The following is a 26,446-nucleotide window of genomic DNA, read 5'->3' as shown; positions in this document are numbered from 1 at the left end:
CGGCACGCTGTAGCCTGCGGCATTCTGTCCTTTGGTCCGTGTAAGGTGTCTTCAGATTAGGATGTCGTCTTATTATCACCTGTTGTTGCCACTCAAATGTCTCCTGTATATTTTGAGTGCGCGTTGAAAAGAATGCTTTATGTCCTCTGAAATGAACATGGCCAACGCTGCTTGTTAACGGAGAATTCCGGTCCGAAGTGTAATATACAAATATAAAATTACAAAATGAAATGTAGCAAAAATTATAAAAATTGTAAAAGAAAAAAAAAAATAATAATATATTTATTAGAAAACAAATCCTTCTGTTTGCCATGTTGCATCTCAGCACATAAGAGTATTTCCGCCTACATCCCTGCGAGGGATCTAGCGCTGTCTTACATGTCTTTTCTGTACTCCGTTGGTCTTTGCATGAACAGAAAAAGTACAAATCTAAAGCCAAGATTCTGCTACAACACGGGTGCAATGAAATTCAAAGGCCAGACATGTTACGGGCAATTTACAACACCAGCATGTGGAGTCAGGTAACGTCACGACGTTTAGACGCGCTAAGCATTAGCTTTCATCTGACCCATAAAAATGCCGCCATACTGTAGACTAATATAACAATATATAACGCTCTTTAGTCAATTAACTATTACATAACTACGGTATATATAACTATTTCACAATAATTACCATAACATAGATGGTTCAGTCAAGCTACTCACATGAGCGCTGTGGTCAGTTCTGCTAGTGTAGTCCCCAAAATCATCTGTCAAAAACATCTAAACCTCATGAACCTGCTTCAATTCTGCAATACCAGGCACATCCTATAGACAACAGTGGCGCTGTTTCTTGATAAAAGGAGAATGATCCCATTTTTCTAGTCTCAGCCACTTTAAAGAGATGGTTTATATCCTTACCATTATCAGGATTGGTGTTTGGACCCCCACCGATCATAACGTGATTAAAAACTATAGGGGCATTCAGTCTCATATCCAAAGTACTTTACAATAAGACAAGTCTTAAAAGGGGTATTTTTTTTTTAGTTCTGGTCTAGCTTGTCTTATACAAAAAAAGCTGAAGGAGTAAATAAACTTCTTTTTTGTTCAAAGAATGATCAGCCTCTGTAAATATATGAATCTTTGTAGCATAATCCATAACCTTAATTTACTTCTTTGTACCTCCAACATGATGCTAATAGCGCTGGTTTAGCTGTCTAATTCATGCTCTTTTATACTCTGCTTTGAACTGCAGCTCTAGCTAGAATTTGCATCTCTGCTTTTCTCCTCCATGCTTAGACATAGAAAGTATTTGTCCTCAGTGACTGAGTGGAGATTCTGGCTAGAGCAGCAGGTCAAAGCAGCTACAAAAGCACCATAAACTAGGAGTTAACACAGCTCTTATAGTATGGTGTTGGGGATAAAAGGAAAATAAGGTAATGAAATACGTTACAAAGATTCTTTACTTTGCCAAAGCTGATCAATTACTACATTTAAAAAAAAATATATTCTTGAAATGGACATTTAGCATTATATATCTGTCTATTAATAAGGGGTTTCAACAACCTCTGCGCCGGTGACGAAAATTGCTGCCAATGGATCAGTTATCCAATATGTAGACATCCAAGATAACTTTAGAGCAGAGGTAAAAGTACAACTCCTATTCTCTTCCAGTTACAAGCTGGGAGTTGTAGTTTATAGAAAATGTATCACGCAGGTAATTATAGTTCTATTTGATTGCAGTGCCAAGTATCAGAAATCTATCCCCTAACGACTCTGCATTTATTTCCCAATCACATCCCGTATATTAATGTATCCAGATCAGGATGTATAACGATGGCTCAGAATTCCTAATCACCGCATTATATGGGGGGGTCAGGTCTAACTGCAATTGTCACCTGCTTCCTAATGAACAACGAGCAATTTAATTCCCGTCAGTGGGCAAAGCTGAGCTTTGTAGAAGCGTGCCAGGCCGCGCTTCCCCTGATAGCGTACGACGTATGTGTCAGTGATAAGAGCACTTGTCCTGCTCATCCGATAACGAACAGAAGCAATCTAATCTGGACCGTTCACACGGACAGGCAAGTGTCATTTATCACTAAGGAGATCTAACGTGTGGGAGTGATGAGACTGCACAACTACGACGAACTAGTCCCCAGTCTGAATGGGATGGAGACAGGTAGCATTTCACATTTATGGGGGTTCAGACTCCATTGGGGGGGACGTCATTCTTTCTTCTCACATCCACCTGCTCCTATTGCATGCATTTGTTTCAGAAAAGTTAGTTTTTGCCGTAGATGTGTATAGTCTGTGTGTTGCATCTGTGTTTTGCATGGAGTGGGATTGCTGTAAAGTCCAATAGTAGAGAAAACACACATCCGCACTGCTCAAAGGTCCAACTCAGTGACCGTATTATAATATCGGTCTAGCACCACAGAAAGTGATACTGGCTGTATGAATCCTTTACACCTGAATCAACGGGGTGCTGCTGCCAGGAAAAATGTGTGCAGAATCCAAATGGCAAAAAAGAAAAAGTAGGCGCGCACTTACCCTGTTGCGGTGAATATCACTTTATTAGGACATATAAACAAACGGATAGCAGGGAGGGATAGAGTCAGCCACGGACAACGATCGTTTCGTGCTCTACGGCACTTCAACGGGTCCTATCCGTTTGTTTATATGTCCTAATAAAGTGATATTCACCGCAACAGGGTAAGTGCGCGCCTACTTTTTCTTTTTTGCCATTGGGATTGCTGTAAAGATCGACTGCCTCGAGGTTTCTTCATATAGTAATATATAAGGTATAAGTCTGTATGTTCAATAGCCAATATGGGGGCAGATTTACTAATAGGTTTGCGCATCAACTTGGGTGAGTAAACCTGCCCCCGTGCTGATTGACTTTTAGCATTTTGTCCTATAGTATAGCTGTTATGTTACACATTTACCATGTATTGCTGTACCCTCATTATACACTATACTGTGCTATGCTGTATAATATTATACTAAATATTATTATACTTCATGTCATATTAATTAAAGGGGTGTTCTCAAGATGAAGCCTCAGGAGCGCACCAATCCTGGTCTCCTGCTTTGCCAAGGAAAATGGGTTTATGCACCTGAATATGGACAGTTCATACTAGTGTCATGGCCACGCTGATGGTCCAAACTGTGCTCTCTTCCAGGCTGCTAGCAAACACAGCGTTGCCTTTGCAGCGCCTGAGGCCAGTCATATCCGGCGAAACGGCCAACTTTGGAGCCGTTTGATCAGGCTGATACTCCTGAATATGGACAGTTTGGACTAGTGTCATGGCCATGCTGCTGGTCCAAACTGTGCTCTCTTCCAGGCTGCTAGCAAACACAGCGTTGCCTTTGCAGCACCTGAGGCTGGTCATATCCAGCGAAACGGCCAGCTTAGGAGCTGTTCGTGCAGGCTGATTCTCCTGAAGATGGACAATTTGGACTAGTGTCATGGCCATGCTACTGGTCCAAACTGTGCTCTCTTCCAGGCTGCTAGCAAACACAGCTTTGCCTCTGCAGCGCCTGAGGCCGGTCTTATCCGGCGAAACGTCCAGCTTGGGAGCTGCATGTGCAGGCTATTAAGCATAGAGTCTGCTCATGTTTTGCGCTCCTTCACTAGGAAACTGTGCAATTTAGGCAATTTGATTAGAAATCCCTTGATTCTTAAGAACGGAGAGGCTCTTTTAACAAAGGGTAAATTTCAATGTTTGTTTTTACAAGCACTTTGCAATTTTACCCATTTATGAACTTGAGACAACCCCTTTAACTGATGTTATAATACACTATATTGTAATACATGGCACTATAATAGCTGTACAGCAAACGTCAGCCGGCCCCGTTCACATGAATGGCGCCATGCTTCTGATTCCTGTATAGTAGGTGTCCAGGGTGAAGCTGTAGTAGAAAAAAAACACTGTAATATTACATCATATTTGCTATAATTTTTATGTTATAGCGTGTAATATTATAACACTACATTATATTACACTGCTATAGATATTTCTACACTGCACTCCCAACTTTACACTTTAATGTTCGATACTATATTATAGAACATAACACATTATTCTATGCCACATTATCATATTACACCTAGAAATATTTAGAGATAATACGCTGTGCGCTGTTATAACGGTGGCTTTTCTCTATAGTGGAAGTATAAGGAGCTCTATGAAAAGCAGAAGGACAAATACACGGCAGTCATAGACACGCCGGAGCACAGCCGAGCTCAGAAGGCCGGAAAGCAGATCAGTGACGTGAGTATTGGGACACGATCTCCATGTATGTACAGGGTATAGAAGTATATGGACTCCGAGATACCAGGAGAACATTAATGGGTTAATAGCTAATATCCCAGGAGGTCTAGGGTAGATGAGTTAATATCCCTGGAGGAATTTGGTGGCTATGGATTACTTATTAATATCTTTTGGAGGTCAGGTTATATCTTAATATCCAATATTTTTAGTAGTTTAAGGTGGTTATGAGTTAATATATAATGTTCCTGGTTATGGGATAATATGTAATATACCTAGAGGACTAGGGTGGTTATGGGTTTAGATCAAGGGTAGTTAAGAGTTAACATCTAATAACTGAATATGAATGAGGTGGGTATATGGTAATATCTCATTTACCTGGAGGTCTAGGGTGGTGATTGGTTAATATCCACTTTACCGCCTGGCAGTCAAGGGTAGTTAAGAGTTAACATCTAATATCCCTGGAGGTCTAGGGTGGTTATAGATTAATAACTAACATCACAGTTTAATCAATCTAGGGTAATTACTTGATAATCTCTAATTTGCTGGGAGGCCTAGTGTGATTGTGGATAATATCTGCAATTCCTGGAGGTCAATGGTAGTTAAGTGTTAACATCTAATATTCCAGGAGCTCTGGGGTGGCTGTAGGTTAATATCTAATATCCCTGAAGGTCCAGGATGGTTATGTGGGTTGTGTGTTAATATTTAATATCCTAGGAGGTCTAGGATGGTTATGGGTTAATATTTAATATCCTAGGAGGTCTAGGATGGTTATGGGTTAATATATAATATACCAGAAGGTCTAGTATGGTTAAGGGTTAATATTTAATATCCTAGGAGGTCTGGGATGGTTATGGGTTAATATCTAATATACCAGAAGGTCTAGGATGGTTATGGGTTAATATCTAATATACCAGAAGGTCTAGGATGGTTATGGGTCAATATCTAATATACCAGAAGGTCTAGGATGGTTATGGGTCAATATCTAATATACCAGAAGGTCTAGTATGGTTAAGGGTTAATATCTAATATCCTAGGAGGTCTACAATCATTATGGGTTAATATCTAATATCCCTGAAGGTCTAGGATGGTTATGTGGGTTATTGGTTAATATTTAATATCCTAGGAGGTCTAGGATGGTTATGGGTTAATATCTAATATACCAGAAGGTCTAGGATGGTTATGTGGGTTATGTGTTAATATTTAATATTCTAGGAGGTCTAGGATGGTTAAGGTTCAATATTTAATATCCCAGAAGGTCTAGGATGGTTATGGGTTAATATTTAATATTCTAGGAGGTCTAGGATGGTTAAGGTTCAATATTTAATATCCCAGAAGGTCTAGGATGGTTATGGGTTAATATTTAATATTCTAGGAGGTCTAGGATGGTTATGGGTTAATATCTAATATACCAGAAGGTCTAGGATGGTTATGGGTCAATATCTAATATACCAGAAGGTCTAGGATGGTTATGTGGGTTATGTGTTAATATTTAATATTCTAGGAGGTCTAGGATGGTTAAGGTTCAATATTTAATATCCCAGAAGGTCTAGGATGGTTATGGGTTAATATTTAATATTCTAGGAGGTCTAGAATCATTATGGGTTAATATTTAATATCCTAAGAGGGCTAGTATGGTTATGGGTTAATATCAACTACGCTGGGAAGTAAAGGGTAGTTAAGAGTTAACATCTAATATTCCTGGAGCTCTGGGGTGTCTGTAGGTTAATATCTAATATCCCTGAAGGTCTAGGATGGTTATGTGGGTTATGTGTTAATATTTAATATCCTAGGTGGTCTAGGATGGTTAAGGGTTGATATCTAATATCCTAGAAGGTCTAGGATGGTTATGGGTTAATATTTAATATCCTAAGAGGGCTAGTATTGGTTATGGGTTAATATAAACTATGCTTGGAAGTAAAGGGTAGTTGAGAGTTAACATTTAAATCCCTGGATATCTGGGTGGTTGTAGGTTAATATCCCTGGAGGTCTAGAGTGCTTTACAATTAATATTCCTGATGGTTTTGGATGTTGATTGGATTAATTGTGGTGTTTTAGGACAAGGATGGTGCTTAGAATTTAATGTTATGTATATGGTAACTAAACTTTAATACAAAGACCGTTTTGATATTGTTTAGTCCTCATTTAATAGTTTGGTTCAATGGTGGCCTGTGGACTAACAACCCCGTGATAGTATAGAGGAAGGGGAGAAACTGCTGAACTTATCCTCAAGTCTGACCATGGTGGTGTATAGATGCAATAAAAGAAAAAGTATGGGTCTATATTCTGCTCTTGTGAGACTGTTAAAAAATACCATCAGTACTACATTAGTAGTAGGTACTGTAAAAAAATTTTTTAGAAGAAACAATGTTTTCTATGTTTGTTTTTTTCCACATTTGTAGATTGTTTATAAAATGGAATGGAACAAAGGCAAAGCCAAGGGCTACACCACCATTCATGACACCCCATCACTGCTACATGCCCGCAAGGTCAAAGACAAGATTAGCGAGGTACGTACCGACCCACAGATATCTGTTCTAGAGTCATAAACTGGCCATACAGTCAAGATAGCTGTCAACCAAATACTCGTCCGCTGATGGCTACTCCTCCAGATGCCACCAAAAACATGAATGCTGGTCTTGGCCAAGTGTGCAGTATTTTCTTGTCAATTGTGAAAGAGGAATAAGTCATGGCCGACTCCTCTAACAGCAGGCTACCTCCAGAGGGTACTAACAACATGGCCGATTTTTATTTTTCTCTCTCAACAGCTGCCATTGAGGAAGAGTTAAGAAACCTCTGTACACATGTTGATAATGAAATGAGGTTCAAAGGGGTGTTCTCCAGCATAAAAGTTATCCCCTATCCCACAGATTGGGGATTACTTCCCGATCACTGTCCCCCACCCATCCCGAGAACCAGGGCTCTCCCTGACAGTATGGAGCAGATGTAGATCATGAACACTACCGCTCCATTCATTCTTAATGGGAGCGCCTCAGATGGCCGAGCACAGTGTGCGACTGATCTTCTACTGTCCAAGTACAGAGAGGCAGTGCACATGATCGACCTCCGCTCCACTCAGCCAGGGTTCTTGGATCGGTGGGGGCCCCAGCAGTTGGACTCCCATAGATTCGAAAGCTATTCCCTATCCTGTGAATAGGAGCTAACTTTAAAACTTGAATACCCCTTTAAAGGGCTGTCTTTGAAGTTTACCTTTTTTTTTTTTTTACAAACTTCCTAATGTAAAAAAACAAACAGATACTTATGAAGGGATTTTTTTCTAAAGTGTCCATAGAGAAGGGATTGTTACAAAATAAAGAATTCTGACACCCCTCTCCCTGCCCCAGAGCCACCGCCAGAACGTAAGTGATGATATCTCTTCCATAGAGTCACCTAAACACTGAGGCCCCTGATTGGCTGCAGAGTCAGATGACTGATGGGCCGGGCATCATCCGTTATCATTTTCTCTTCTAAGCCAGAATTACGGCACATTTTTGCCAAGATCTCAGCATATACATAAATATATATATACTAGATTGTGGCCCGATTCTAACGCATCGGGTATTCTAGAATATGCATGTCCCCATAGTATATGGACAATGATGATTCCAGAATTCGCGGCAGACTGTGCCCGTCGCTGATTGGTCGAGGCAACCTTTATGACATCATCTTCGCCATGGCAACCATTATGACATCATTGTCGCTGTGCTCGTTGCTGATTGGTCGAGGCCTGGCGGCCTCGACCAATCAGAGACGCGGGATGTCTACGTCCTTTATGACATCATTGTCGCTGTGCTCGTTGCTGATTGGTCGAGGCCTGGCGGCCTCGACCAATCAGAGGCGCGGGATTTCTACGTTGATGCTGTGCCCGTCGCTGATTGGTCAGACAGACAGACAGACGGAAAAACCCTTAGGCAATTATATATATAGATAGATATATATTTGTTTGTCTTTCACAGCTGAAATATAAAGAACTGTATGAGAAGAGCAGAGGACACTGCACCATGGTGGCCGATGCTGTGCAGATCAAGACGGCCAAAGATGCCTACAAGTCCATTAGCAACGTCAGTAGTCCATCTATTAGCGCTTATATTAGGCGATGCCTCCTTATAAGGAGTATTAATAATCTACATTTCTCCTAACTTCGTTTAGCTGGATTATAAGAAGAGGTACGAAGCAACCAAGGCGCAGTGGCAATGGACGGTCGACAGACCCGACTTCTTGCAAAACGCAAAATCAACCTTGCAGCAGAGCGATGTAAGCAGCTTTATTCTTGGAGGCGTCGACTTCTTATTAATGATAAGGAAATGTTATTATTGAAATATTTTGCCAATATTGACTGGAAAAAAAATATACAACGTTCCCGATCTGTCGTGAGACATTTTAATAAAAAAAAAATGAAGGTAATGAGTTGTATTGTCGATCAGCACTTGTCACTTGTCTTGACATGTCTGTTATTAAACGCTAGTTATGTTTCATGAATTAATCATTCCAGAGCATCTTTTCCAAGAGCTCCTCCTCTGTTGTTGTTCCTGGAAATATGGAAATAAATGGAAATAAACTGAGTTTCTAGTTAGGGCTGGTTGCCTACACGAGATGACACTATCCAATGAGTGCGGATAGATGGTGTAGGAACACGCCCAAGAGGAATGGTTATTCCCAGTTTCTAGGACGAGTAATAGAGGAACATCCTTACACAGAGTTCCAAACCCAGAAAAAAAGTGATGTATCAAAATTGCTATTATACGGAAATACTAAAGATCAGCTAAGAAAGTTATCAGGTTCCCTTTAACTAATCAGGGCAGATCGAATATATAATTATATATATAATATCTAATTTATCTATTTCTCTTTTCAGTATGAGTACAAACTGGACAAAGAGTTCCAAAAAGGATGCAAGCTCTCAGTCACCAATGACTTGGACACCGTCCTGGCTCTCAAGAACGCAGAAATGAACAGTAATGTGAGTAATTAAATGAATATCTGAACCTGGGTGAGAAGCCTGTCCTTTCCCATAGTTTCTCTTAAGCTGACCATTCACATGGGGCAGCTGTAGGTTTATTTTATCTGCAAACAAAAGGGTTGGAAATTCTAACTACCCAATCCTTCTCTCCCCTGAAGGAGGAGAGTAGGGAGGTTTCCATACACATCAGATGGTCGACTGGTTCTACCAAAGTCACTGGCTCCATACGACATTCTGACTTTAATGGTGGAGCAAAGCATTTACAGAAGAGAATCAGGGTTTCGCATTTCATAAAGTAAAATTATTATTAATCTCTAAATCCTCCCTGAAAGGGTAAAGAAAAGGATCGCCCGCAATCACCACTAGGGGGCAGTTGCGAGCTTACTGCATACAGCTTTATTACTGAATGCAATGTACTTGCTGTATGCAGTAAACTCCTCGGCTCCCCCTAGTGGTGAATACAGGCTGAGAGTTTAAAATGTAATTGCACTGTTACAAAAGTTTTGACTTGTCCTACAGACGTATCTGAAGTCTTAAGGTCCCATCTGACTCCATATAGAGATGTATTAAGACAATAAATGGAAATTTTCATAATTCTCTTACAATGTGATAGCACGGTGCTAGGATATGCCATGACTTTATGATGAGTGGTGGTAAGAGCTCTGGTACCCATGCAATCCTGAAAGTGAACAGCTTTGATGTAACTCTGCATCCTCCTGTTACGAGGGCTGTAATGGCTTGTCCAGGACATACGCCATCACTTTCTGAGATGTGAATACCTCTTCAACTGAATTTTAGACTGATTAGATAAAAATTGCGATGATGGGCAGACAAGTCTCAGTTCTCCGCCCAACCCATCACATCTATGTCTCTCGTCTAAGTGCAGTTTTGGTGTTTTTTATGGTTTTGCAGGTAAAATATAAGAAGAAGTATGAGAAAGGAACGTACCAAGGAGAATTTGGGGTTGTTCCAGATACACCACAGATCATCCACGCCAAATCTGTCAGCTCTCTTATATCTGATGTAAGTTCTTGCCAGATGGCGTCAAAGTAATTTCACCACGGTTTCAAATCAAAAATATTTCATGGGTTTCTCCAGTGATTGAAAGCTACCACCTATCCATGGGATAAGTGATAACTTATAGATCATGGGGTCCGACCATTGGTATAGGCAGAACAAGAAACTTTTATCCCCAGTATAATGGACCGGAGGTGTGCTCGCTCGACCACCGCTTTATTCATGGGGCAGCTCTCGAAAGCCCCATTAGGAATGAATGGTAGCCAAGTTCTTGATAAATAATACATTATTTAATTCCTAATTATTCTGCAAGTTTTACAATTACTTTGAACTTTATGATTACTATTTCAGTGGAATACACAAAAACAACTTAGGATCAGATTTAGGCACCACTGAACCCTTCACCCAATATACAATGGTTTTATTAGTGGCGGCCAACAATTTGCCGTTAAGTCCATGACTCTGTACCAATTCATTTCATAATATAACAGTATAGGGGAGCACTTATTTTCGGATATGACAAATTGTCTAATTCTAGGTGCAAGTGGCCACCACTAGGGGGCGCTAACAGTGTATAGCTGTATACAGGTGAAATGAGCCTGCTGGAAATAGAATGGTATTTTCTCTTTTTCCAGAACAAATACAAGGAACAAGGGAAGAAGCAGCTGCCCCATGGCTCCTTCACTACCCTGCCCGAGACACGGGACACGGCTCATGTCAAAGAAGTGACTAAGATTGTTAGTCAGGTGAGTGTGGAAGTTTTGGGACCTTTTTGATTAGTAATTATGGAGTATGGAGGACTATTCAGGCGACTGTATAAGGTTTGTTAGGGTTCACAATCATTTGCATGTAGACATTTTAAATATAAAAAGTCCCAGAAAAAACCTTTAAAGGGGTTGTCTAATCCTGAATCTTCTGGAGCACAGCGCTCCCCTGCCTCCCGGCTTCTGCTTGCTGGGAGGCGGTTTGGACAGTTCGGTTGGCGCCATCATTATGGCCTGATCAGTGCACTCTAAGATTGGTGGAGCGCAGGATCACAGAAGCTGGTTGAATATGGACGGGTTCAGAGAAACGATTACAAGTTCTATAGTCAAGAGCTTGTACGCTCTGCGCTCCTTGCTTAAGAGACCGGCCACCTCTGATAAACTGCCTAGCAAAAAAGGATTGAAAAATCCTTCCATTCTTAATAATAGTAAAGATTTTTAATAACATATTAATTGCAAAGTTCCTTGTTTTTAAAAACATTTTGCAATTATACCTATTTAAGAAGATTAAGTCGCATTTGCATGTAACCAACTCCAAGAATAGCCATAAAAACAGCGATGGAACTGTCTACCATGGGTCTACCGTCAAAATGATTCATAGAGTCCATACCAATATTTATAGAGCCTATATATCTTATTTGTTGGTTTTTTATGCAATTGTGTCTGAATGACTCAATACTTTTAGAAAAATTATAAAGAAAAGTTCCAGAAGGAGAAAGGGAAGTCCAACTACGCCAACATGCAAGAACCACCCGAGGTGAAACACGCAATGGAAGTCGCCAAGGCCCAAAGTAATGTAAGTAAAAGTTGTACGGGTCCGATAAATGGCCAGTAAGGGCCCATGGTTTGAGCACCCCACGGCCTATGCCGGTTTCACTTGATTGCTAACCCATCTGGTCAACATTAGATACTGTATCATGGGAGATTTGACACATGCAACATTTTGGCTCATGAGGTATCGACAAATCCATATCATGGTGGCATGAGCAAACTAATAACAGCACAAGAAGACAAAAAAAATCTAAAAGATGGAGGGGGCTACAAAAGGGAGGCCTCAGGTTCTCTTGATGGCCATCTCTGTTGATACAATGTGGGCAACAAGTCTAAAAAAGTTGAATAATAGTTTGTAATGTTCTGTTGCTGGTAATTCTACATTGTACATGTCTACTGCAGGTCTCATACAAGAAAGATGCCAAAGCTCATCTCAATTACACGACCATTGTTGATAGACCTGACATTAAGAAAGCGACAGAGGTGGCCAAGATGGTCAGCAATGTGAGTACCCATGTTTTATATGGTAACTGGGACAGGGTTGAATCTTCCTACAAAATATATACAAGTATATATCACGCTCAATTTGTCCTTTAGATCCAGTACAAAGCTAAGGCCCGTGAGGAAGCCGGACGTGGGATCACCACTCTGGGGCGACCAGATATTGAATTAGCCCAAGAAGTATCCAAACTTACAAGCCAAGTAAGAACGAAGGGGACATTAATATTGTAATAACCACATTGGGACACCTGTCTAAAGGCTAAAAAATGAAATTAAAGAGTCGAGCTATCCAAGGGACACGTACTGTAGATATTTCTGCTAGTGTATATAACATAACTGGTAACTTACATCATAACTGGGAATTACTGGTGGTATTAACCAGCTGTGGCTCATGGATGAATGAGAGCTATAGCATTGGCCTTCCTTACATCAGCCATGATAATTTACACTAGTACTTATGGCTGCTTTCTTCCATGAGCAGTGCCTGTATCTGTAAGCTGATATTGTATCTCGGCCTTATTGAAGTGAATGGAGCTGAGTTGCTATACCAGACACAGCCCATGGACCAAGGTGGCAGCGTAGTTTGGAAGCTGATAATTAGTTCTAACCTCATACAATCTGGTTTGAGCACTTAACATGAGTTTTGGACCTCACTGGATCTGTAGTTTTATACATAGAAGAATTATAGTTACTGTGTAGCTTTTCTATACACACATATCTATATACAGTGTGTGTGTTTGTATGTATGTATGCATGTGTATATATATATATATATATATATATATATATATATATATATATATATATATATATATATATATATATATATATATATATATATATAGTACAGACCAAAAGTTTGGACACACCTTCATTTTCATGACTATGAAAATTGTACATTCACACTGAAGGCATCAAAACTATGAATTAACACATGTGGAATTACCGTATATACTTAGCAAAAAGTGTGAAAAAAATGAAAATATGTGTCTTTATATTCTAGGTTCTTCAAAGTTGCCACCTTTTGCTTTGATGACTGCTTTGCATACTCTTGGCATTCTCTTGATGAGCTTCAAGAGGTAGTCACCGGGAATGGTTTTCACTTCACAGGTGTGCCCTGTCAGGTTTAATAAGTGGGATTTCTTGCCTTATAAATGGGGTTGGGACCATCAGTTGTGTTGAACAGAAGTCTGGTGGATACACAGCTGATAGTCCTACTGATTAGACTGTTAGCTGTTTTTTTCTTGCCATAATACAAATTCTAAGTAAAGAAAAACGAGTGGCCATCATTACTTTAAGAAAATTCCAGAAAATTGGCCAAACTTTGAAAGTGTCCCCAAGTGCAGTGGCAAAAACCATCAAGCACTACAAAGAAACTGGCTCACATGAGGACCGCCCCAGTAAAGGAAGACAAAGAGTCACCTCTGCTTCTGAGGATAAGTTTATCCGAGTCACCAGCCTCAGAAATTGCAGGTTAACAGCAGCTCAGATTAGAGACCAGGTCAATGCCACACAGAGTTCTAGCAGCAGACACATCTCTACAAAAACTGTTAAGAGGAGACTTTGTGCAGCAGGCCGCCATGGTAAAATAGCTGCTAGGAAACCACTGCTAAGGACAGGCAACAAGCAGAAGAGACTTGTTTGGGCTAAAGAACACAAGGAATGGACATTAGACCAGTGGAAATCTGTGCTTTGGTCTGATGAGTACAAATTTGAGATCTTTGGTTCCAATCACCGTGTCTTTGTGCGACGCAGAAAAGGTGAACGGATGGACTCTACATGCCTTGTTCCCACCGTGAAGCATGGAGGAGGAGGTGTGATGGTGTGGGGGTGCTTTGCTGGTGACACTGTTTATTCAAAATTGAAGGCATACTGAACCAGCATGGCTACCACAGCATCTTGCAGCGGCATGCTATTCCATCCGGTTTGCGTTTAGTTGGACCATTTATTTTTCAACAGGACAATGACCCCAAACACACCTCCAGGCTGTGTAAGGGCTATTTGACCAAGAAGGAGAGTGATGGGGTGCTACGCCAGATGACCTGGCCTCCACAGTCACCAGACCTGAACCCAATCGAGATGGTTTGGGGTGAGCTGGACCGCAGAGTGAAGGCAAAAGGGCCAACAAGTGCTAAGCATCTCTGGGAACTCCTTCAAGATTGTTGGAAGACCATGTCCGGTGACTACCTCTTGAAGCTCATCAAGAGAATGCCAAGAGTGTGCAAAACAGTCATCAAAGCAAAAGGTGGCTACTTTGAAGAACCTGGAATATAAGACATAATTTCAGTTGTTTCACACTTTTTTTGTTAAGTATATAATTCCACATGTGTTAATTCATAGTTTTGATGCCTTCAGTGTGAATGTAGAATCTTCATAGTCATGAAAATACAGAAAAATCATTAAATGAGAAGGTGTGTCCAAACTTTTGGTCTGTACTGTATGTATGTATGTATGTATATATGTATGTATACATGTATGCATATATGTGTATATATGTGTATATATATATATATATATATATATATATATATATATATATATATATATATATATATATATACAGGTCCTTCTCAAAAAATTAGCATATAGTGTTAAATTTCATTATTTACCATAATGTAATGATTACAATTAAACTTTCATATATTATAGATTCATTATCCACCAACTGAAATTTGTCAGGTCTTTTATTGTTTTAATACTGATGATTTTGGCATACAACTCCTGATAACCCAAAAAACCTGTCTCAATAAATTAGCATATTTCACCCATCCAATCAAATAAAAGTGTTTTTTAATAACAAACAAAAAAACCAACAAATAATAATGTTCAGTTATGCACTCAATACTTGGTCGGGAATCCTTTGGCAGAAATGACTGCTTCAATGCGGCGTGGCATGGAGGCAATCAGCCTGTGACACTGCTGAGATGTTATGGAGGCCCAGGATGCTTCAATAGCGGCCTTAAGCTCATCCAGAGTGTTGGGTCTTGCGTCTCTCAACTTTCTCTTCACAATATCCCACAGATTCTCTATGGGGTTCAGGTCAGGAGAGTTGGCAGGCCAATTGAGCACAGTAATACCATGGTCAGTAAACCATTTACCAGTGGTTTTGGCACTGTGAGCAGGTGCCAGGTCGTGCTGAAAAATGAAATCTTCATCTCCATAAAGCATTTCAGCCGATGGAAGCATGAAGTGCTCCAAAATCTCCTGATAGCTAGCTGCATTGACCCTGCCCTTGATGAAACACAGTGGACCAACACCAGCAGCTGACATGGCACCCCACACCATCACTGACTGTGGGTACTTGACACTGGACTTCAGGCATTTTGGCATTTCCTTCTCCCCAGTCTTCCTCCAGACTCTGGCACCTTGATTTCCGAATGACATGCAAAATTTGCTTTCATCAGAAAAAAGTACTTGGGACCACTTAGCAACAGTCCAGTGCTGCTTCTCTGTAGCCCAGGTCAGGCGCCTCTGCCGCTGTTTATGGTTCAAAAGTGGCTTTACCTGGGGAATGCGGCACCTGTAGCCCATTTCCTGCACACGCCTGTGCACGGTGGCTCTGGATGTTTCCACACCAGACTCAGTCCACTGCTTCCTCAGGTTCCCCAAGGTCTGGAATCGGTCCTTCTCCACAATCTTCCTCAGGGTCCGGTCTCCTCTTCTCGTTGTACAGCGTTTTCTGCCACATTGTTTCCTTCCAACAGACTTACCATTGAGGTGCCTTGATACAGCACTCTGGGAACAGCCTATTTGTTGAGAAATTTCTTTCTGGGTCTTACCCTCTTGCTTGAGGGTGTCAATGATGGCCTTCTTGACATCTGTCAGGTCGCTAGTCTTACCCATGATGGGGGTTTTGAGTAATGAACCAGGCAGGGAGTTTATAAAAGCCTCAGGTATCTTTTGCATGTGTTTAGAGTTAATTAGTTGATTCAGAAGATTAGGGTAATAGGTCGTTTAGAGAACCTTTTCTTGATATGCTAATTTATTGAGACAGGTTTTTTGGGTTATCAGGAGTTGTATGCCAAAATCATCAGTATTAAAACAATAAAAGATGTGACAAATTTCAGTTGGTGGATAATGAATCTATAATATATGAAAGTTTAATTGTAATCATTACATTATGGTAAATAATTAAATTTAACACTATATGCTAATTTTTTGAGAAGGACCTGTATATATATATACAGTGGGGCAAGAAAGTATTTAGTCAGTCAGCAATAGTGCAAGTTCCACCACTTAAAAGGATGAGAGGCGTCTGTAATTTACATCATAGGTAGACCTCAACTATGGGAGACAAACTGAGAAAAAAAAATCCAGAAAATCACATTGTCTGTTTTTTTAACATTTTATTTGCATATTATGGTGGAAAATAAGTATTTGGTCAGAAACAAACAATCAAGATTTCTGGCTCTCACAGACCTGTAACTTCTTCTTTAAGAGTCTCCTCTTTCCTCCACTCATTACCTGTAGTAATGGCACCTGTTTAAACTTGTTATCAGTATAAAAAGACACCTGTGCACACCCTCAAACAGTCTGACTCCAAACTCCACTATGGTGAAGACCAAAGAGCTGTCAAAGGACACCAGAAACAAAATTGTAGCCCTGCACCAGGCTGGGAAGACTGAATCTGCAATAGCCAACCAGCTTGGAATGAAGAAATCAACAGTGGGAGCAATAATTAGAAAATGGAAGACATACAAGACCACTGATAATCTCGCTCGATCTGGGGCTCCATGCAAAATCCCACCCCGTGGGGTCAGAATGATCACAAGAACGGTGAGCAAAAATCCCAGAACCATGCAGAGGGACCTAGTGAATGAACTGCAGAGAGCTGGGACCAATGTAACAAGGCCTACCATAAGTAACACACTACGCCACCATGGACTCAGATCCTGCAGTGCCAGACGTGTCCCACTGCTTAAGCCAGTACATGTCCGGGCCCGTCTGAAGTTTGCTAGAGAGCATTTGGATGATCCAGAGGAGTTTTGGGAGAATGTCCTATGGTCTGATGAAACCAAACTGGAACTGTTTGGTAGAAACACAACTTGTCGTGTTTGGAGGAAAAAGAATACTGAGTTGCATCCATCAAACACCATACCTACTGTAAAGCATGGTGGTGGAAACATCATGCTTTGGGGCTGTTTCTCTGCAAAGGGGCCTGGATGACTGTTCCGGGTACATGAAAGAATGAATGGGGCCATGTATCGTGAGATTTTGAGTGCAAACCTCCTTCCATCAGCAAGGGCATTGAAGATGAAACGTGGCTGGGTCAACATGACAATGATCCAAAGCACACCGCCAGGGCAACGAAGGAGTGGCTTCGTAAGAAGCATTTCAAGGTCCTGGAGTGGCCTAGCCAGTCTCCAGATCTCAACCCTATAGAAAACCTTTGGAGGGAGTTGAAAGTCCGTGTTGCCAAGCGAAAAGCCAAAAACATCACTGCTCTAGAGGAGATCTGCATGGAGGAATGGGCCAACATACCAACAACAGTGTGTGGCAACCTTGTGAAGACTTACAGAAAACGTTTGACCTCTGTCATTGCCAACAAAGGATATATTACAAAGTATTGAGATGAAATTTTGTTTCTGACCAAATACTTATTTTCCACCATAATATGCAAATAAAATGTTAAAAAAAACAGACAATGTGATTTTCTGGATTATTTTTTCTCAGTTTGTCTCCCATAGTTGAGGTCTACCTATGATGTAAATTACAGACGCCTCTCATCTTTTTAAGTGGTGGAACTTGCACTATTGCTGACTGACTAAATACTTTTTTGCCCCACTGTATATAAAATTATATACAGTAAATCAATGGTTATTTCAAATGTCAATCACCATATATATTTTATCTATTATCTATCTATTTATCTATCCATGTGAATGGTGATTTCAGATTTCACCTCCTATGTGGGGGTAAGAACTGCGGCTATCCGTGTTTATCACAGATTTGACCTCTCAGCAGTGCATTGGGTGAAATATATAATGAATCCGCAGCACAATCCGCTTGTAGCCTTTATACTTTATCCTTATTAACTCGCCTTCTTTTCACTCATATTTAGAGGGGCTGTAGCAACGGGTGCTCCAACGTCCCCTGACACCTAACCTGCTTTGCTAATCCAACGTTTTGCTGCATATTGTAGGCTGAGTATGCCAAAGGAAAGCTGCGGGGCCACGGAGCGGCGTCGTATGACACTCCCATCATGCGGACACTTAAGAAAGCTAATGACCTCTCTAGTACCGTAAGATGAGCATGTCCAGCAGTGACTTGTATTCTGCATCCACTGTGCTCCATTTATTTTAATTTTTTATGAATAAATATTCCTTGCAAGATATTTTAAAAATGTAATACAAAGGCAGTTTTCTCCTTAAACATGCTGAAAATTACATTTGGAAAAAGCATAAACAGAGCAAAAAACCAATGATAAAAACCGTAACAAAAATGCAACATGTAATACACCTAAAGTCCTCATTCAGATTTACCAAAATTATACTGTTTATGTTCCAGATGTAACACCGGCGCCATTGAACTTTACTTACAGGTGGCGTAAAATCAGTTCGACGACACTTTGGAGAGTGTTACATCAGAATACAAGCAGTTAAAAAAAAAAAAAAGTATAGTATGCCAAAATGAGGTCGATATACTATTAATTCATTTTTTCTACCATGTGTTTTAATGGGAAAACTGCTTCTTTGTAATAGAAATTGGTGGCCCAGTGGCCATTGTGCATGCCGGGTTATGAACTTTTTGTATATCTACATATTGATTATCTTCATTTACTATCTGTGTAGCGTAAAAGTGAGTTTGTGGTAAATGCCAACTCTTTTTTTATGACGTATGACATCCAAGTTGTGGCTCCCGAGCTGTTGGGAAACTACAACTCCCAGCATGCTTAGAGGTATAGCTTCCCTACAGATGGAGAGCCACAGGTTCATAGTGTTAGAGAAATTAATCATTTATATAATTCTCTCAGTAACGGGCCAGGTGTTATAATATTTTTTTTTTGTATAAAATCCATCTATATTTTTGATAACTTTTTATATACGTAATATAAATATTAAATTCTCACATCTGTTGCACCTATTTCACAATTGAATAATATTTATTTCTTTGGTCTTGAATGGACATAACCCAAAAACATTTGTAATAAAAGTATAATTAGACCTCAAAATTTCCGACCAAAATTTCCAAAACTTTTTAAGTTGATTTAATGTCCAAATTCTGACAAACAATTAACTTAATTTTTTGCCCTTTTTCTCGTCCGCTATCCCTATTTTTTTCTTTAATGCATACATAGGTTTATGATTTGGAGCATGATTATGCAAGAACGTTACAATTCTCGTTTCTTGTCCGGTTATTTTGGCTATCGTTGGTTTAGTTGTCTCGACCTTTTAAAAATATAGAAATTGGGTTCACAGTTATCTGGATTTATTTGATATTTATGACAATTTTCAACAGGTGAAGTACAAGGAAAACTTTGCAAAAGACAAGGGCAAGAAACCTCAATATGACCTCAAGGAGGCCAAAATCTACCAGACCTTGAAAGACGCACACACTCTTGCCAGCGAGGTAAAGTTGAAGACATACTTCCCAAGTTTTAGCGCAGGTCTTCTAGGAGGTTTCGGATTGGGAATTTTCCACAATATTCCCCTTATTCAGACCTCACTTCCTTCCACTCCTCCTTTACTCCATATTTCCTGAAATGACTCCTATTTTTGCTTTTCAAGGCAACTTTAAGAATAATAAAAGCTTAAAAGTGCATTCCCATCTCCAAGCTCCTTTCCCACTATGTATTAGATGTAATAATAATAATATTAGCAAATACCTGCAATTAGAAATGTAGTATAGTTCTCCTGATTCGCTACGTCGCTTACCTCATGTGCAGGGCATTGCAGTAGCTTGGGTATCCTTGGTAACCATGGATACCTTAGCTACTACAATGCACTGCACAAGAGATAAGTGACATAGCTAATCAGAAGAACTACACTACATTTCTAATTGGAGGTATTTCCTAATATTATTATTATTACACCCACTACATATCGGGATAGAATTTTGGAGATGGGAATACCCCTTTAATGCCCATTTTTTTTTTTCTCTTTGATAATTTTGATACATTAGAGCAGGTACTATTATAAAAAAAAGTAAATTTTTTAAATATACTAAATCTCATGTATTTTTAGTTTAATATATATTTTATATTAGACCAGATACTATGAAAAAAAGTACATTTAATTGTCTAAAATATAAATATAAAAATAATAATTTTATGTATTTATTTTTAGTTTGATATGTTTTAGGCTAAATAATGTTCTTTATCTATTACCTATAGGTTAAATATAAGACTGACCTTAAGAAGCTCCACAAACCAGTGACCGATATGGCGGAGTCCTTGAACATGCAGCATATCACTAGCACAAGCAAACTATCAAGTGACGTAAGTGCCCGACCAGAAATAATCTCTTTAACTCAATCATTCTCACTCCTCTTCTTCCTGCTGTAACTGATAAAACTAATCGTCCTGCTTTTCTTCTTGGGCATCAGTTGGTAGCTATCCTTTCCTTCTTTTTTTTTTTTTTACTGACTTAAACTCCATACAGCTCACTCCTAGATATTAATATAGCGAAGCTCACATTAAAGCTCAAACTTAAAGTGAATCTCCACCTTTTAACACCATGTGGTATTTAGGTCCAAAATTCTGCGCTGATTAATTCCTAATAAATGCTTCATTTTTCTGATACAGAGCTCCAAATCTGTACATAGACTGACATTTAAAGTGTAAAATTCTGCCTGCCTGCTGCCACCACTAGAGGGAGCTTAGGAGCTTACTGAATACAGGCTCATTATTGAGTTCAATGTATAAACAGTATAAAGTAAGCTCATATGCTCCCTCTAGTGGTGGATGAAATCAGAGTTTTATGTTTATGTAGGAAATTTGAAGCTCTATTTTAGAAAAAAAAATCAAGATTAAAAAGTAATCAGCCCATCATTTTGAACTTGGTGTTTAAAGTGGTCACTTGCCATGAATATGCATTTTTTTTGCCCAGTGTAAATGCCGCTGTTCTCCTGAATCTGACAATGTTTTTCTTTTGTTTCGGCGCCTCTCCGTTCCTGAGATATGACCCGCTCTTTAGAATATATGAATCTAGTCTTGATAGCCAACTGGGTGTATTCTTTAAGAAGTAATCGCAAAAGAAGCGTTGAGTACCACACCCACTTGGCTAAAAAATACTAGATATGCATGCAGGGAAAAAGAGCCCATATCTCAATAATGGGAAGGCGCAGGAACAAAAGAAAAACAACTCCAGATTGAGGAGAACAGCAGGTAAAAGAAAAAAAAGTTACATATTTAGAGCAATAGAGCGGTCCTCTTTAAGGGTGGTCATTTACTTACAATTACAAAATTAGAAGTGTAATAGTCCTTAACTCATTTCATTCTTTTCATGGACATAAACTAACCATTCAGAATAATATTTAATATATTTTATTATAACAAATAATATAAACCACAATGCAAACATTAATACCGTAATTCTCAATCATTAAAAAAAATCCTGTAACCTATTTCTTTTATTTTTAATAATTCAGTAGCTTAACATTAGTAATTTTTGGTTGGATTTCTAATTCACAGAGAAATGTTATTTAAAAAAAAAATAATAATTTAATTTATATTAAATGTTAAAATAATTTCATTTATATTAAATTTTTTAATGTTAAAAACTATATATTTTCTCTTTATGTATGTTTTTAGTAGGATCCAGCCAACCAATATATTGTATAGGATAACTGAAAAGCTTTCCTTTACTTTATACTTATAGTATTTAGATAAATACTATGCTGTTATTATAATTTAATTACGGTATATTAATTATTTTAAGCGTTGCAGAATAAGTTGGCATTAATTAAAAATTAGGATTGTTACTTACATTAATTTAAAACATTTTTATTGAGTCAATTTAGCTTGGAAATTTCCTTAAAGACACATTTGTGTAAAATATCCTTGGACCCAGTAGCAGACAGATAATGTTAGGACATGATTGAGGCAGTTTTTGACACTTCCCTTCAGTACCGGTACAAGAAGGAATATCAGAAGAGTAAGGGTCACTACCAAATGGTGCCTGATACACTTGAACAAGTGCATGTAAAGGAAGCAACTGGACTGCAGAGCATAGTAAGTTTTGTATTCAATTGCCTAAATCTCTGTGTATTTTTATGGTATATTGTCTGAATTTAACATTTACAATGGAGCAAACCTGTCACTATAAAAATGTGATCTTTCATCTTTATGCAGCATATTATAGAGCATCAGTTGCTGAATAAACTGATTGATTGATTTATCACAAAACTATCAGTATAACCTGTAACTCATACATTGTAATTTCTGGGCTTAGGAGTCCAGTGGGCGGATTTAGTAGTCCAGTGGGTTGTCTTTGCATAAGCAGGAGAATCATACTCCCCTTACCATATAACTCCTGGGCTTAGGAGTCCAGTGGGCGGATTTAGTAGTCCAGTGGGTTGTCTTTGCGTAAGCAGGAGAACCATACTCACCTTACCATATAACTCCTGGGCTTAGGATTCCAGTAGGCGGATTTAGTAGTCCAGTGGGTTGTCTTTGCGTAAGCAGGAGAGCCATACTCACCTTACCATATAACTCCTGGGCTTAGGAGTCCAGTGGGCGGATTTAGTAGTCCAGTGGGTTGTCTTTGCGTAAGCAGGAGAGCCATACTCACCTTACCATATAGCTCCTGGGCTTAGGAGTCCAGTGGGCGGATTTAGTAGTCCAGTGGGTTGTCTTTGCGTAAGCAGGAGAACCATACTCACCTTACCATGTCACCATGTAATTCCTGGGCTTAGGAGTCCAGTGGGTGGATTTAGAAGTCCAGTGGGATGTCTTAGTGTAAGCAGGAGAATCATACCTTACCATGTAATTCCAGGGCTTAGGAGTCCAGTGGGTGGACTTAGTAGTCCAGTGGGATGTCTTAGCGTAAGCAGGAGAACCATACTCACCTTACCATGTCACCATGTAATTTCTGGGCTTAGGAGTCCAGTGGGTGGATTTAGAAGTCCAGTGGGATGTCTTAGTGTAAGCAGGAGAATCATACCTTACCATGTAATTCCAGGGCTTAGGAGTCCAGTGGGTGGACTTAGTAGTCCAGTGGGATGTCTTAGCGTAAGCAGGAGAACCATACTCACCTTACCATGTCACCATGTAATTTCTGGGCTTAGGAGTCCAGTGGGTGGATTTAGAAGTCCAGTGGGATGTCTTAGTGTAAGCAGGAGAATCATACCTTACCATGTAATTCCAGGGCTTAGGAGTCCAGTGGGTGGACTTAGTAGTCCAGTGGGATGTCTTAGCGTAAGCAGTGGAATCATACTCACCTTACCATGTAAATCCTGGGCTGAGGAGTCCAGTGGGTGGATTGAGCATTACCAGTGGAATCATACTCACCTTACCAATCCCTGCACCTCCTCTTATTAATCTCCACCCGCTCCCCTTTCCTATACCCTAGCCCTTCTCTTTCGGCACTCTTTTCAGGGCCCCCACTGTCTTCATGCTTCCTTTTACACATTGGTTTGGTGGAATTTTAGCCCCTTCCGCCCTATAAAACAGCTTCACCTCTGTTATGGCGGTGGGTTTCCCCCATGAATTGCTCACGTCAGGTCCTTCTAAAATATTTCTGTAGGATTAAGATAAGGACTTTAACTCGGCCATTCTACAATGTTTTTCTTCTTTAACTTTTCTTTTGGAGAAGGGTTCACGAACTTTCAAGCACGACTCTATATCGGCTCCTTCGGCTCTATATCCTGCTACTAGAAATGTCGCTTGCATAACTATTGTATTAGTTTTAATTAATTGCTCTATTTTTCTAGCTTAATACCATATCTTGTGTACATATCTCCCAACTTTGAGTATGAAGAAGCGGAGTCTCCATAGTGTGCGCGCTCTCCTTGAGGGCAGGAGTCCAGCAGAGTAGCGTTTCTCCTCTACACACCCTGGAACAGGAGCGAACGCTACAGTCACAGTGAGAACGCTCTGCAGATTTTGCTCCCGCACTCCTTCCATTATACTCATATTTTCGAGATTCACAATAAAGATATAGTGCAAGGATTAGTGATGAGCGCAAGTGCTCATTACTGGAGTTTGCCGAGGTTGCTCGGGTATGCACCGGGTGCTTGAGTGAGATGTTAGAGACCCCACGACCGCATGTTTCGCAGCTGTTAGACAGCCACAAAACATTCAGGGATTGCCCATGTATGTCAGGTAATTCCTGCATGTTTTGTGGCTGTCTAACACCGCGAAACATCTAACAACTGCAAAACATGCGCCCGTGGGGACTTGGAACATGTTACTCGAGCACCCGCGATACTCGGTGCATACCCAGGCACCCTCGACAAACTCAAGTAACGAGCACTTGCGCTCATCACTAGCTGAAATCGAATCGGTTCAGATAATACGCTTCAGCATCTATTTTCTGTATGGAGGCACCAAAATTGGATAATTTACCCTACTACAATATTTATGCAAATTATATTTCCAGCATAATAATGGAAAAAAAGTAAAAGTTTAAAAATAATGATGTAAAAAAACTACTGTTTATTCCTGTTTTATATTTTCAAAATATACTTCGCTAATAAAAAAAAATTATCTTGATTGACTAAACATGAAAAGTTGTCTGCACATTTGTAATCACCGTTTTCACCAACTGCCAAAAAGTCACTTAAAACATTTTCAAATTCAAACATTCACATTTTCTTTCCCAGCTATAAACGTTGGGATCCTTTTTCCTACTTTGTGTTATTTAGGAAGAAAAGTAGAACACAGAATTTTTTTTTTTTTCTATCAACTTTTTTCTTTTTTTTTTTTTTCACAAGGTGAAAACAGAATAATTTAAGCTCCTGTGAAATAACAATTATCAGCTTATCTGCTGCCCAGTATGTCCCAGAAAGAAAAGCTTCAAACAGATTTTGCTTTTCTTAGTTTTGTTGGTAATTGAAAACCGTGAGGTTGTAAATTATTTACTTGAATAGACCAGAGCAGAAACCGTATTTACTAAAATATGACAGCCAACAGAAAATGGACATTAGTTGCTCCACAACTTTTATATTGATGACCTAGTCTAAGAATGGTCTGACACCAAGCACCTTCAGCAATCCTAAAAATGGGTCATCGATAACAGATTGGGGAGGCTCTGACACCAGGCACCTTCAGAACCCTAAAAATGGGTCATCGATAACAGATTGGGGAGGCTCTGACACCAGGCACCTTCAGAACCCTAAAAATGGGTCATCGATAACAGATTGGGGAGGCTCTGACACCAGGCACCTTCAGAACCCTAAAAATGGGTCATCGATAACAGATTGGGGAGGCTCTGACACCAGGCACCTTCAGAACCCTAAAAATGGGTCATCGATAACAGATTGGGGAGGCTCTGACACCAGGCACCTTCAGAACCCTAAAAATGGGTCATCGATAACAGATTGGGGAGGCTCTGACACCAGGCACCTTCACAACCCTAAAAATGGGTAATCGATAACAGATTGGGGAGGCTCTGACACACCAGGCACGTCCACCAGTCCTAAAAATGGGTCATTGATAACAGATTGGGGAGGCTCTGACACCAGATCCCTCCCTCAATCCTAAGAATGAGTCCTCAATATCAGATCGAGAAGGGGTGTGACATGAGGCACCTCCACCACTCCTAAAAATGGGTCATTGATAACAGATTGTGGAGGGTCTGACACACCAGGCACCTCCAACAATCCTAAAAATGGGTCATTGATAACAGATTGGGGCGGGTCTAACACCAGGCACCTTCACCAACCCTAAAAATGGGTCATCGATAACAGATTGGGGAGGCTCTGACACCAGGCACCTTCACCAACCCTAAAAATGGGTCATCGATAACAGATTGTGGATGGTCTGACACACCAGGCACCTCCAAAAATCCTAAGAATGGGTCATCAATATCAGATCGAAAAGGGGTGTAACACGAGGTACCTCCACCATTCCTAAGAATGGGCCATCAATAACAGATTTTGGAGGGTCTGACACACAAGGCATCCCCACCAATTCTAAGAATGGGTCATAAATACAAGATCGAGAAGGAGAGTAACACCAGGCACCTCTACCAATCCTAAGAAAGGGTCATCAATTACAGATCAGGTGGGGGGGTGGGATAG

The 26,446-nt window shown here is 39.9% G+C and overlaps 1 protein-coding gene across 21 annotated transcripts in view; it reads left to right on the top strand.

Annotated features, from left to right (window-relative positions):
- The window catches only part of NEB (nebulin), a 171,601-nt gene that overhangs the window by 117,376 nt on the left and 27,779 nt on the right, over positions 1-26,446 (top strand). For 12 of the 21 annotated variants that reach the window (XM_069732915.1, XM_069732914.1, XM_069732929.1 and 9 more), the window contains 14 exons: positions 4,151-4,255; positions 6,655-6,762; positions 8,209-8,313; positions 8,402-8,506; positions 9,108-9,212; positions 10,125-10,235; positions 10,865-10,975; positions 11,679-11,789; positions 12,167-12,268; positions 12,362-12,466; positions 18,408-18,506; positions 19,724-19,834; positions 20,598-20,702; positions 22,332-22,436. In XM_069732915.1, the coding sequence (XP_069589016.1) occupies positions 4,151-4,255; positions 6,655-6,762; positions 8,209-8,313; positions 8,402-8,506; positions 9,108-9,212; positions 10,125-10,235; positions 10,865-10,975; positions 11,679-11,789; positions 12,167-12,268; positions 12,362-12,466; positions 18,408-18,506; positions 19,724-19,834; positions 20,598-20,702; positions 22,332-22,436 (1,488 nt within the window). Of the gene's footprint in view, positions 1-416; positions 522-4,150; positions 4,256-6,654; positions 6,763-8,208; positions 8,314-8,401; positions 8,507-9,107; positions 9,213-10,124; positions 10,236-10,864; positions 10,976-11,678; positions 11,790-12,166; positions 12,269-12,361; positions 12,467-18,407; positions 18,507-19,723; positions 19,835-20,597; positions 20,703-22,331; positions 22,437-26,446 lie in introns of all 21 variants that reach the window. The other 9 variants (XM_069732932.1, XM_069732916.1, XM_069732930.1 and 6 more) reach the window with 4 other exon arrangements.

The sequence above is a fragment of the Ranitomeya imitator genome, chromosome 7 (assembly GCF_032444005.1).
Source record: "Ranitomeya imitator isolate aRanImi1 chromosome 7, aRanImi1.pri, whole genome shotgun sequence".
Classification (NCBI taxonomy): domain Eukaryota; kingdom Metazoa; phylum Chordata; class Amphibia; order Anura; family Dendrobatidae; genus Ranitomeya; species Ranitomeya imitator.
Note: the sequence above shows the minus strand (reverse complement) of the source record. Positions and strands in the feature narration are given on the sequence as shown.